The sequence below is a fragment of the Alosa alosa genome, chromosome 2 (genome assembly GCF_017589495.1).
Source record: "Alosa alosa isolate M-15738 ecotype Scorff River chromosome 2, AALO_Geno_1.1, whole genome shotgun sequence".
NCBI classification, from domain to species: Eukaryota; Metazoa; Chordata; class Actinopteri; order Clupeiformes; family Clupeidae; genus Alosa; species Alosa alosa.
In genome coordinates, this window is record NC_063190.1 from 8,086,491 (window position 1) to 8,099,892 (window position 13,402).

At 47.6% G+C, this 13,402-nt stretch overlaps 1 protein-coding gene across 1 annotated transcript in view; it reads left to right on the forward strand.

Moving 5' to 3' along the window:
* Nucleotides 1-13,402, forward strand: part of mtmr4 (myotubularin related protein 4) — a 38,821-nt gene that overhangs the window by 3,432 nt on the left and 21,987 nt on the right. Inside the window, 1 exon segment of the mRNA XM_048268777.1 lies at nt 8,842-8,931. Within this exon segment, the coding sequence (XP_048124734.1) occupies nt 8,842-8,931 (90 nt within the window).

A 13,402-nucleotide genomic window follows, 5' to 3' on the forward strand; every position in this document is an offset into this window, starting at 1 on the left:
TGACGTGCACAAGATAACGCGATGGCCCGTTTTGAGGTACCCACCAATCAGGGACCAGAGGGGGTAGCTAAGAGGAATGATATTGAAATAAAGCATTTATTTGAGATACAGTTACTACAGTGGAAGCAGTGGTAGAACTCCACAAAGCGATGCAGACCGAGTATCAATGCCAGCAAACATCAGAGAATTGAAGCTGAAGCCAGAGCAAGAGGAATGGGGAATCGATGACAACGGGTTTAGGAAAATCCTAATGTATCAGCTTGCACTGTTAGTGGCGAAGTAGCCTATATCTGTCTCGTTGTGGTCAATGGCGATAGGTTATTGGCTGGTCCGATGGTTTTGGAAGAACTCAAAGTCTACAGCCTTTACGATGCAATGACTGGAAACAGTTCCCAGTGGATCATGGCCAGACTCTATTTGTCTTGGGAATTTCTTTTGCTGTAATTACCTTTTTCAGGTGTTTTTTTTTTTTTTTAAAGACACACCTTTGGGGAGATGTTCTCTTTACTTTCTGATACAGCTAGAATTGGAGAATGTTTGGAGAAAGATTGCCGCTTTATATCCTCATGTTATTATACACACCGTTTTGCATCTAACCCTGTAGAGTAAACGCACTCTAATCTGAAGGGGCTCTTAATCCAGAACAAAGCTCTCATCAGATTAAGTGAATTTCTCTCTCCTCGCCGGCGACAGAAACAAATTGTGTCCTGGGAGGAGAGAAATGAGAGAGACTGAGCAGAGTGACACTGTGAGCAAGGCAAAGATTCCGCCACTACAGAAGAAAAGAGAACAAAGTCCAACTCGGTGTCCATGGCAACTAGACTCTCTCATTCATGGCGTGGTGACGTCTGTGTGCATGTGTGTCTGAGTGTCTTTCTCTGATGGCTGGAGTGAATACTATGTCCAATCCTAACTCTTGTACTTGCTCTTTGGAATTCAACACAGCTCTCCATCTCTCTTTTTCTTCTCTTTTGTATCTCTCTCTCTCTCTCTCTCTCTCTCTCTCTCTCTCTCTCTCTCTCTCTCTCTCTCTCTCTCTCTCTCTCTCTCTCTCTCTCTCTACAATACAATTCTTTCATTCCAACGCTCCCACGCTCTATACATCCACTAATCCCTGAAGGAAAATCTGACTTGTGCTATTTGGAGAAAAAAGAACAAGATTCAAAAAGTGGTGTCAGGTTTTAGTGAATTAAATTACCTCTCTCTCCCGCTAAACACGGCTCAATACGAAGCTGTGACCTCACAAATAGAACTGATCCGGCCGACATCAGACCATGAAAAATTACAAGGACACCAAGAGCCCTTTTCTATTCTTTCCCCCTTTTTATCAAACATGACGCAAGGAGAAAAATTCAATTCCATGATTCGGAGGCTATACAAAGGATGTATGAGAGAGGAAAAATAAGTGCAGAAAGAGAGCTGGAGAGGGAGGGAGGGGAGGAGAGATGGAGGGGTGCAGCACATCAGGAGTGACGAAGCAAAAATGAGTGTCCAGCACAAACTGTTCCCCGACTCCACGTTTGGCTCTGGGACTATTTTTCACTGCCCCCCCCCTCCACGGCTCATTTGATGAATGGGGATTTTAGAGAACTGGATTTAATAAAGAACAGTGGATGAGATTGGGAGTCGGCACAGGGTGCACCATGCGTCGCACCAGAGCCCAGCCAACCCATCCAGACGCACCCAGACGGGAGTGGCAGCTCAGTGTGGGAGCTCTCTGTGTTAAACTGTGCAGAACGTTAGTGTGTGGGAGAGAGTGTCCTTCTCTGCCTCAAGTATGGGCATTCTGAGAATGTGGCTCCGCAGGGTAGGCTAGCTGTGTGGTAATAAATCACTAGTCCTTTAGACTCATGTCCCTGTGCTCTCTTCTTCCTTATTTATTAGGCTACATATCCCTGTAAGACTATCCTTCTATTCATCTGCTGTCTCTATGACCATTTGCCACAAAACAATCATCCCATAGACCAAGCAGGCTTGTATTTTTGTTGTCTCTTTGTATTACAAAGCCAGGCACTGACACACTAGCCCCATAATTATCCCTCACGTTTAGCATTTATCTGGCCTTCTGTCTGCAGCAATAAAAGATGCCAAATATTGTGGGAGGGGTGTAGGTCACCTAGATGATGGTTCTCTTTTTATGTTGCCAAAACAAACTACCTTTGCAATCCAAAGCATTGGTTCAAATTGGTCTTACATGCATGGACATAGCTCATATGTCATGTAATGTGCAAGTCCTCCATTTATAAAGGCAGCTCCCTTGGCAACTATCGCTTTAAGACCTTTGAAAGGTGGAGAATCCTCCCCAGTCTACTTGCTTTCAATTAGCGAAGGAAGCCGAGCACAGACAGCTCCAACACCAGCTAGCGTGAGCAGTGTGAGCCCCTGGGGGACCGGGCTGCCTGTGCCCAGCCTCTGCACTCTGCCCTCTCTCTCCATCTCCTCTCTGCTCTGCGCTGTCTCCCCCACGTCTCTCCACACCGCTGCTTAATCCGGCTCCCCACTCCTCCTGCAGTCTAACCTCACTGTTCACTGTTCTACTCGGGCAAACTTTCTCTGGGCTGTTCAAGAATCTTTATTTAGATTGTCTGTGAGGGTTTTTTTTTGTCATCCCTGTCACAATATGGGATATCAGCATTCTGAGTTGGCACTCAAATCTCTCAAATAAAACACACTCACTCACTCACTCACTCACTGAGATACTCAGAAGCAATTTGATGCTGCCAGCCATCCTTCCGGCCAAGCCCGTCCTGAGTCATGGAGAGAGAGAGAGAGAGATGCAGCCTCAGAGAGGAAGAGAACACAGAGAGAGCAGGAGAGAGTGACGCATACTGTATTACCCAAGATTTGGGACGTGAGCGATGTGTGGAAGGCTGTAGTCGGCAGGTGATGATGGTGGCTGAAGCCCCTCCCTCCCTTCAGTGCTCTTCCACCGACCCCAGGTCATGGTTGGGAGCAGACGGATTACGGAGTCCACCATTTCACACTCCCTAAAGTTCAGCATTCTGCGATAGGGGATGATGGGCGCCAATGACGATGATCGCCTATCATCTATCCATCCACCACTCGGCCACACCAACTCTACGTCACTTTCCTATCTGGTCCGGCACTGCAGTGTAGTGCAGTCGTGTCTGCAGGAGGCTGCCTTCCGCAGGCAATTTGAATTTTTAATACACCTCCAAAAACAGCAACCGCTGACAAAAGAGAAGAAAAAAGAAAACCCTGGAGTGTTTAAGTGTTCATGTCAGGCTCTCCAGGGAACATAGACAGAAACACAGACGCTAGTTCAAACACAGAGAGTCCTTTCAAAGAAAGGGAATCCAGCAGTACACACCCCTTTTTGTCATTTCTAGGCTTGCCAGCCCGCAGCATAATTGAGCTTCCTGATGTTGAAATGGCTGGGAGACATGATCCAGCACTGCATCTCATCCTGACACTGGAGAGAGAGAGAGAGAGGAGGAGTGAGTGAGTGAGTGAGTGAGTGAGTGAGTGAGTGAGTGAGTGAGTGAGTGAGTGAGTGAGTGAGTGAGTGAGTGAGTGAGTGAGTGAGTGAGTGAGTGAGTGAGTGAGTGAGTGAGTGAGGCTCATTAGCACTGCTGACTCCCCTGCACTGTACATCCCTCAATTACATTTCAGCCTTCACATGACCTTGACATGTGCTCATTACCTTGACATGCGCTCATGTCTTCTGTCATCTCCAGCTCCAGTATACTGTGTATTCATTCACCACACCCCAGGGAGTACAGCGCCCTTATTTACTTGTCTGCTTTATGCACACCGAGGCTTTGCACCCACACCTGAGGCACTGAGGATTGCAATTCAAGTACACCACCACATACACACATACTGGTGTGCACACACACTGTTAAGACACACACACACAAACAGAGAGAGCACTGACCCACTTTAGGACAGGGAGGAGTGGAGGTGTTTAGTGCTGTCTTGGCTGAGCTGAATTGCACTTTTGAAATTTGCCTTCAGAAACCACTATAGATTTTCCTATAGATCCTTTACCTCTCTCTATACAGTATACCTTATGTTACCCCCCCACCCCACCACCCCCATACACACACAACCCTCATACCCCAATCACTTCCCCCTCACTTTTCTCCCCTGCTGTGTTTGCCCTTGAGCTGAGACTAGAACATTTTAACTGGGAGATAATAGCTTAAAAACGAAGTGAATGCCAACAGGAATTGCACGCTTTACAAATGGCAAACACAATAGAATGCCAAATGATGTAAAGTATTGCTCCATACTCCATATTCTTAAAACTTGGGCACATTTTACCCACAGTGTCTCTATGGTTATTCTGTGCAGACGCCAAAATGGCAGACAGATGCTCTTCCTGCAAGTGGAAACGCACAGCACCATTTGAAACAGTGGCCTCTTTCTACGCCGTCAACGCCGTTGCTATGTGATGGAGTCATGAGACCAAAACATAGATGCCGGCCGCCGCTATCGGTACAGTACATGCTGCACTCTGTATCCTCTTGGCAGCGCCGCGTGTCTCGTTTTTCCTCCCTGGAAACGAGCAGCGCTTCAACCCGACAGTCTCTCCGTCGCCGTCTGACAGACGAGTCCCGCGCCGGTCCATCTCTTGTGTGTCGTCAGGTTTTTATCTGAATGACAGGTGTTGGCCCTCTTCTGTGCCTGCTGTCGGTCATTCCTCAGGGGTGGCTGGAGTGGCAGAGGCTAGACGTGGCCCTCTAGGGATTTCAAGGGCTCTGCATTGTCAAACACACAGGGGTGTATGTTAGAGCACTGTCCCTTTGGAATAATGGTGGAGTCAGGCACTACAGGTCCGATTTCCCTTTCACTGCTCCATTGGCTCAAAATAAATCAGTGTTGCAGTCATTATCTTACCGGTGGCTCACTGATGGGCACCGGTTTCTATTGTTTGTCACTACACTGCTACCATGTAGCCTGATCACTGGACTAATGCGATCTTTCTCCTTGGCTGGACAGAAATAGTTGCCATGTTGCGGGTACAGGTGCTGGTGCTCGGGCAGCCTGTAGTCTGCAGAGGCACACTGGGTAGGGGGCACATTGGCGTCTGTGCCCGCCGACGGGACCCTGATCTGTCTGCATGGAGACAGTAATGAATGTGAGGGGGCACCTGCTGCAGAGAGGAGGGGAGGGGAGGAGTGGAGGAGCACAAGCCCTAAGAGGAGAGGAGGGGAGGAGCACAAGCCCTAAGAGGAGAGGAGGAGGAGCACAAGGGGGGATGGAGATTAAAAAATGGCAGACGAGAAGCAGTGAGGAGTTTTGTATAGGAGTTGAGCAGGGAGGAGGATTTTTTGGGTTTTGTATTGAAGGATTGAAGGATCTTGGCTCATGCTGTTGTATTTCTTAACATTGATTTCCCCCAAATAAAGCAAATTTCTGCTTCTTACACCGATGTGTGTGTGTGTGCGCTTGCGTCAGTGTGTGTGTCAGTACACAAAGCACTAATCACCAAGCTCAAACGAGCCTAAACTGGAATAATAAGCAGCGTGCGGGGCTTTGAGGAGCGGGCGTAATTGGCACCAGCGATGGCTGCAGAGCAGGGACGTCTCTCTGCAAGGTCACCCTGCGCCCTCGCCCTGCTGTCGCCTCTCACTCACTCACTGCCATCTGGCTGCCACTGTGAAGGAGCCCTGCTCCCCGCCTCACCGCTCCGTCAGGCAGCACTGAACCACCCCGCCAAAAGATTCATCTCGCACTGTCTTTCCTTTCCTGTCTTTCTCTCTCTCTCTCTCTCTCTCTCTCTCTCTCTCTCTCTCTCTCTCTCTCTCTCTCTCTCTCTCTCTCTCTCTCTCTCTCTCTCTCTGTGTCTCGGTCTCTGTTCGCCCCCTCGTCTTTTCTGTCCGACCATCATACCGACTGCAGTTCCAGAGATTTAGGCATGCGGCTTTATTGAGATAAATATGTCTGGTTGAGATGATTCACAGTAAGCTACTGCAGAGTGTGTCTGTAGAAAATAACTTTAGGCCCAGTTTACTACTGCTTTCAGACAAAGGGGGGGTGCAAGATTGCATCAAGCAAAGGTTTATTGGAGCAATTATTAAAGGAAAATATATTTTTTTTTGTTCTGGTGACCTATTGTTATATGTCTCTTGGTGGTTTTGTCGCCAAAAATCAATGAATACCTAAAAACAACACAAGCAAAACCTCCACAATCCAACCAGGCCACATTGACATCACCTCCTGTGCCCTGTCTGTCACCCCCCTCCTGTCCTTCCTGTCTGTGTGTGTGGAGCTCTAACGAGGCGTGCTTCTGGAGGAACATCTGTTGCTGCCAAGGCGTTGTGGACCTCCAGCTGGGCGCTGGGCCGGACGCTCTTTGAGTCTGGACGGCCGGATGAGGGGCTCAGCAGGCTCAGCAGTTGACAGGTCCGCACAACAGGTACAGGGGCGTGGGGTTCTGTATGATCCCCCCCCCCCCCCTCACATGACTGTACAGGACATGAACAGGCTGTTCAGGTCTCTTGCCCCAGTCTGTTTGCCTAGTTCTGGAAATTGTTTGCATATTACCTGATGCAGTGTTGGCTCAGGAGATGGCTTTGGGATGAGGCCTTTGATTGAAGTGTTGGTTTACTTAAAATAAAGCGTCATCTCGAATCGGGATGGACAAGGTGGTCCATCTCTGTAACGGCATCACTGTCAACATCCCAGCAATCTCGAAAGCCTTTTAGTGGTGGAATGCACGCATGTTTGGCCGCAGTGTTTACACTGCTGTCCGCCTGTTTCTGAGTGCCTCGGCGTCTCTGTGCATTCCTACGTGCGTATGAAGAATGGCCTGTCGGGCGGCGGCCGTGCCCTTTGGCCCGTGTTGGCGGCCCTCGTCCAGATTGAGCAACAGCGTCGTCAGACTGATGAATCAGCTTCTCCTGCCTCACGGCTCTTTGAGTTTGATGTGTGGTGTCTGCTGCAAAAATGGCTGGTCATTACGTCGCCCAAAGTTTGTTACCTCTCTCAATAGCAGCTCAAGCTCAAGATGGACTCTATCTGTGTATTGTGGTGTTGTACATCCTGTGACAGTGATTTGCATTTTAACAGGTTGAAATGTGCTCATCCAGACATATTTGTACTTCTGGGGACATTTTCCTGCCTTTCAATGAATCATTGTAATATGATAAAACCCATATTGCAGAATATACTGTATTTTTCCAAATCACTGCTCTTAGGCACTCCATGATGCAATGAAATGAGTCTCCAGGTGCTGTAATCTTTCATACAGCCCCTTTATGCGTTTATTTGAACTGTCTGGACTGATTAAAATCTTGATTAACGATTAAAATCGTTATCTGGTAGATGACTAATTGTGTGTGTGTGTGTGTTTGCCTGCCTGCCTGACTGTGTGTGTGTTTCTGTGTGTTTGCTTGTCTACCTGTGTGATTGGTTGCCTGCCTGTTTGTTTATATGTGTGTGTTTGTCTGCCTGTGTGTGTTTGATCTCAGCGGCAGCTTTCATCAGACATTGACGCCTCTTGGCACAGTTTGCCGTGTGGGTGCGTAATGTCTCCTGCCCGGGCTATGGGCACACACAGACCTGCACATTGAGACCATTGGACCTGCACTGCTCCTCCCTCACACATCTCCTCTGTCTGTAGTATGGATCCGCCTCAGCCAGGAAAGCTGTAGTAATGCATGCTGAAGACAAAAGGCTTAAATAATTGATGGGGTGGATGAAGCACAGCGGCGTATTCAGAATTTCTAATCGGCTGAAACGCCCTGGGTTTGCTATTTCAAGATACGGCTTTGACAGTGAGAAATGAAAAGATGGAATAAGGTCTAAAGATGCAGCATAATTTAATAAAAAATAGTTAGAGACAGTGGAAAGAAAACATTTGAAAGAGTTCTTAAAAAGAATCTCAGTGGACCTTGCTCCGTCCTTGTACCCACCTCTTATTTTTGGCCAGGCGTTGATGCCAAGGCGAGGACCTTCACCCCCTCTTTCAAAGAAACAGGAGTGTTGCACAAGCTCCCTGGCTAGTGAATGTTTAATCCACCTGCGTCCACTCATGTCCACCTGCGAGGGCAGAGCTCTGCTGCTTACTCCGTATCCATCATGTAAATGGCTGACATTGAGCAGCAGCACAGATGGCCTGAAGGTTTCCACAAAAGCCGTCCAGTGTCGATTTGGGTTGTGACTGCGTCCAGGTGTGTGTGTGTGTGTGTGTGTGTGTGTGTGTTAACCTCTCTGTGAAGGATTTTAGACGTTGCATCTGTGTGCAACTGTTGGCTAAAAAGTGTCTTGTGTGCATGTTTTTTTTTTTTTTTTTTTGTTGTTGTTGTTTAACTTGACTTAAGCAACAGCTGTGCAGCTGAGCACTTTACATTCATGGCTGAGTGTAACGTGACTTTCTCCCGTTTCACATCTACTTCATCCAGAGTATAAAAAAAAAAAAAACGGCCAGAGCAGAGCAGGAGAGTGCGTGGGATTCCACCCCGTCTGCCTTCACCCTGTCCACTGCTCCGCTCTGAGGAGCCACTGAGAGCCACACAGTACAGGCCACACACGCATGAGGAGGCTGCAGCCTTGTGCTCCTCACCAGAGCCTGCTGGCAGTGGCGGGGCATGGTTAAATATATTTATCCGAATCAGAATGGGAATCCGCCGAGTTATGAGCAACTGCGTGTGCTCAGTTGTTCAAATATCCTGTGGAGGTTTTGGTGTGTATTTATGGTCATTTTAGAAGGTGTTGGGAGAAGTGTGTGAGTGTGTATATGTTTGAGTGAGTGAGTATAACGTGTCCGTGAGTTTGTCTTTCAAAGAGTGCCTACTTGTTTGTCTGTCTGTCTGGCTGTGTGTCTGTCGGTCTTGTCTGAATCTAATGGTCTATGTTCCTGTTCTCTTGCAGGGTGAGGAGGGCCCACCCAGTCTGGAGTACATTCAGGCCAAGGACCTGTTCCCCCAGAAGGACCTGGTGAAGGAGGAGGAGAGCCTCCAGGTCAGAACCCATCACACTTGCTTCAGAACCCAACATGTTCTTCACATGCTTCAGTTTCCAGTCTCGCACAGGCCGCTGCAGCCTCTGGCCAAACATACATCTTCTGTCCATTTCTACACATACCAAAGGAGAGACATGGATAGTATACATTAAGGAGAGATGTGCCCTCTTCCAAATTGCATGTTTATGTTGAATGCACTTACACACTAAAAAGAATTCTAAATGTAACGTCAGTGCTTCATGGCCTTTATTCCATACAGCAAAAACATATTTTTTTCCCTCATCAGTGCTGAATCTCTTCCAAGGTATTCCTGTTCATTTTTACTCGGAAGTATTCCATCACTTCCAGAGTAGCATTCGATAAGTGACTCAGAAATAAAGGTTTGCAGACCTTCAGGATGATGGTGAGCGGGAAATGAAAAGATGATTGGTATTTAACAGACAAGTCTATTATTGTATTTAAAGTGACAGACTTGGAATCGAAAAGAAAAAATGGGGGTGGGTGTGGGAATGAACTCTTATAGGCGTAGTCCCAATACTCACGTGAATTGCCACAAACACCAGCCTAATCAACACATTGCTTCACAAGCACAGAAGGGAGTGGTGTAACTTTAATTGGAGTTCAAATATCAACAGCCTTTCACTAGATTCACAGATTGCATCTTCTAAGTGATTTCTATAGAAGTGAGCTTGAGCCAAGGATTGGTCCTTCCAAAGGCGGCAGCAGTCGCAGTCATGCCTCTCCCATGCAGGAACCTCAGGAGCCGCCGCAGAGATGCACGTCGCCACAGCCGCTCATCAGTGGAAGATTTAGTCACTCAGCCAATTAGGTTGGCTGTGGATTAGGTGTCCAGTCACAGAAAAGGGACCATGCGCTCAAAACGCGGCCAAACAATGATCTCATTGTTAAGCCGCTGTAATTCAGGGTTGTGACTCCGAGAGATCAGGAGTGCTTTAGTGCGGCTGCCGTAATGTTGGCTGGTGTCGGCCAACCGGGAATCGAGAGGGTAATGTCGATTGGAGACGTGATGCAGCAATGCACGTACAATCAGGTTGACGAACACAAACAGAAGAGCACGCCTTGGCTTCAAGGGATAGAACTACACAGGCTCCCTCTGAGGTTTCAGAGCCGGTCGCTGCCAGCAGGACACCAAATCAATGTGACCAGCGCAACACAAAGGCGTATTTAATTGAAAAATATTCTAGGAGGTCTATTGAAGAGAGGACAGCGCTATCAGTCTTTAGCCCTAAAATGGCGCGACATGCTGGGAATAAAAGAGATAAAGTATCATTCAGCAGCAGCAGCACACGGCCAATGGGAGAAAAAAAATTCCTTTCAGCCGTTCAGTTGGTGGCATGAGGACCTTAGTGGCTGGGGCTTTTTGAGCGTGTAGCTGCTCGGCCTCGCACACACACGCCCCGATTAGTAATTTAGACAGAGCGTAAGAAGTGAAGGCAGCTGGGAGGCTTTTATCTTATTCCCTCTGGTGAATCCTTATCTGATTACTGCTTAAACATTAGGCCTCAGATTGAATATTTCGAGTGTGTGTGCATGCCTGCGTCTGAAACCATGTGAGAGATTTCGCTCTTTTAACAAGTTATCAAATCAGGTCTTCTTTTTCTTGAGATTTGTGGAGGGTTTTTTGTGAGTTGTTGGTTGATGGTGTTAGATGATGTGTCTGTTTGGCTGCTGACACAAGCATTAGGAAATGTAGTCGACTTACGTACTGTAAGCAGAAGCAACAGTTGAGTTGACCATGACTCAAAAGCCTTTTACCAATCCTTACCAAAACAGATGCACCACTGCTGTACAAGTCTTCTTTTTGAGAAAGAGGCAGAACGTTGCATGCATCGGTTTGAAAGACATTTTTACGCTATAGGCCTATTTTCCACAAACTCTAACTGGATAGTTTAAATGGCCTTGTACTTTCATGGACGCACTGTCTGGTTGGACTGAGCAAACATCATGAACAAAGCTCATAAAGCTCTATGAAGTGACACACCCTGTTTGGGCTTCGGTTGTGAAGAAATGGAGAAAACCTCAATCCTGAAAATACACACCATACTCCGTGTTGACATTATTGCACAGTCCTGTATCATCAACATGTTCCCTTCCCATTTCTAGAGTAAGATTTCAGCACTTGGCCATTGATTGACCTCTGGCAGTCTGTCAGTAATGGCATATGACGAGTTGGTCCCTGAACATGTCAACCCATGTTTGTGCTGCGCAGGGTAATTTGAGGATGTGGAACAGTCCGCTATGGAGCAACTCTGATGACCCCTCAGGTGCAGGACTGAGGCTGAATCCTGATGGGACACGCCAGTGGTTTGGGGCTTGTCTGATGCAAGCTATTACTGATCATTTTCTCGTTAGAGAGGCCAAGGTGTGTGTGTGTGTGTGTGCGCGTGCGTGTAAGTGTGTGTCCATTGCGGTGCTTCAGGTGGCTCATTATGGCAGTCTGGAAACTAGGGCATGGAAATAGCCCTAATGCATACTCTCCAGTCGCACTGAAAATTACCTGCTTCTCAAAGGTGTGTGTGTGTGTGTGTGTGTGTTGCCATCTCAGATTCTGTTTAATCTGTGCTGAATAGCTAATTTCATATGCACTGTTGTGTGTCACCACCAATTTAGTCTTAGGTTGATTAAATATTTTTGTAAACACTCCCCAACCACCACCATAGCAACAACAACAACAGCAGCAGCAGCATCCTGCTCTTATTATTATTGGGTAGATTCTAGTGCCTTTGCTCTTCCCTCTGCCACACGTCCTGGCCTCCTGTGGGAATGTCTCAGTGCATGGACTGCAAAATGGCCTTGTTTAAGAAAGTCACTTTTCCGCTAGCCTCCCAAGGCATCCATACAAATAGCCTTTCTACTGTACAATGCCTGATTTGTTTTGTTATACGTAACTGTTCATGGTCTTATGCTACAACACCCAACTTTAGCCGATTTTATTTTCGTGCACCAACTAGGCCTGCCTATGTTTTGCATAGGCTACTTTTAACTATTACAATACGGTTTAGTCTAGTGGACTATAGAACACTGTTCATATAAAATGTACTGATATATTTTCTATTTTATGTGTGAAGGCTTAAACTGGCTTCAGGCTCATGGCCAGGAGTAAAATGGCTGACGTGTTTTTTGCCACTGTGTTATTCGTACGTGTACGTGTCTACTCATCTACCCACGTGCCTTTACTCTGCTTTTCGGCAGCAGCTGTCAGAGGAAGCTGCCCAAGGTCAGGACTCGTGAGCCTTGTCAAGACGGGGTCTCTCTCTCTCTCTCTCTCTCTCTCTCTCTCTCTCTCTCTCTCTCTCTCTCTCTCTCTCTCTCTCTCTCTCTCTCTCTCTCTCTCTCTCTCTCTCTCTCCTCTTTCTCTCTCTCCTCTTTCTCTGTTCATCTGTCTGTATTGCTGTTATGTCATGTGTGGTGTCATCCACACGGCCGGCGGTTGTACGGCGTTAGAAAACGTGACCATATCTGCTGCACTTGCCTAGCCAGTGTGACTCATGCACTTATTTCAGTCCAAAGACACCAGAACACACACACACACACACACACGCACACACACGCACACACAGGGTTGGAGACAAACGCACAAACAGAGCCCAGCGTGGTCCCTCAGACACACTCTGCAGGGTGATCAGCCGATCCAAGCCCAGGCCCTGGCCAGGCCAGCTGTCTGTCTAAGCTGCAGTCTCAGGCAGACATAGAGCTCAGCTCAGCTCAGCTCCCTCTGCTCTACTCCCCACTCCTCTCTCTGTCCCTCTCTACAGTGAGCAGTGCTCCAGGAAGGGTAGGCACTTTGACTCATGCACGCTCTCCCATGTAAAACCTGATCACGTGAGAAGCACCATTATTTGTTATTAGCAGCTGTGACTGGGTAGTCCATCCCTTCAGTGTACAAGAGATACAGTGAGTCCATGTGATCTGGTATATGTGGTGTATGTATATGACACTATTCTTCAGTATAGGTCACCTTTCCTGAGGGGGGGTCATGCTTCTATATAGGTTTGGGTTTCCTGCATTTGTGACGTTGTCTCTGTGCACATCATCATATGGGATGCGAGTCATGCCCCCCTGTCCCTTTGCAGAACAGGGTCACATCCTCTAAATGGCTGTCATTTTTAATATGTCTCCATCCAGCCGGATATTACATGCAAATGAGACCAGTCGGCTTGATGACTTGGAAGGGGAAGTTGTTGTTCGGTCTGCTCTCTGTTTAACCTTTTCATCGCCCCAGGATGTGCCTCCTCTCCCTGTGTGTCTGTGGGGGCTGGATTTGCAATGCAGGGGATCGAATGGACCGGTGTTCAGTGTGTCTGTCTCTTTTCTTCTCCTGGAAGATGGGTGATGAGGGGAAGAATGCTCTCCCTCTCCCACCCTGTCACCCCAGGAAGTAATGTCTCACGGTGTGATTGTGTGTGTGGGAGGGTGTGGGCAGAGTTTCACTGCAGTGTTTCCAGTACC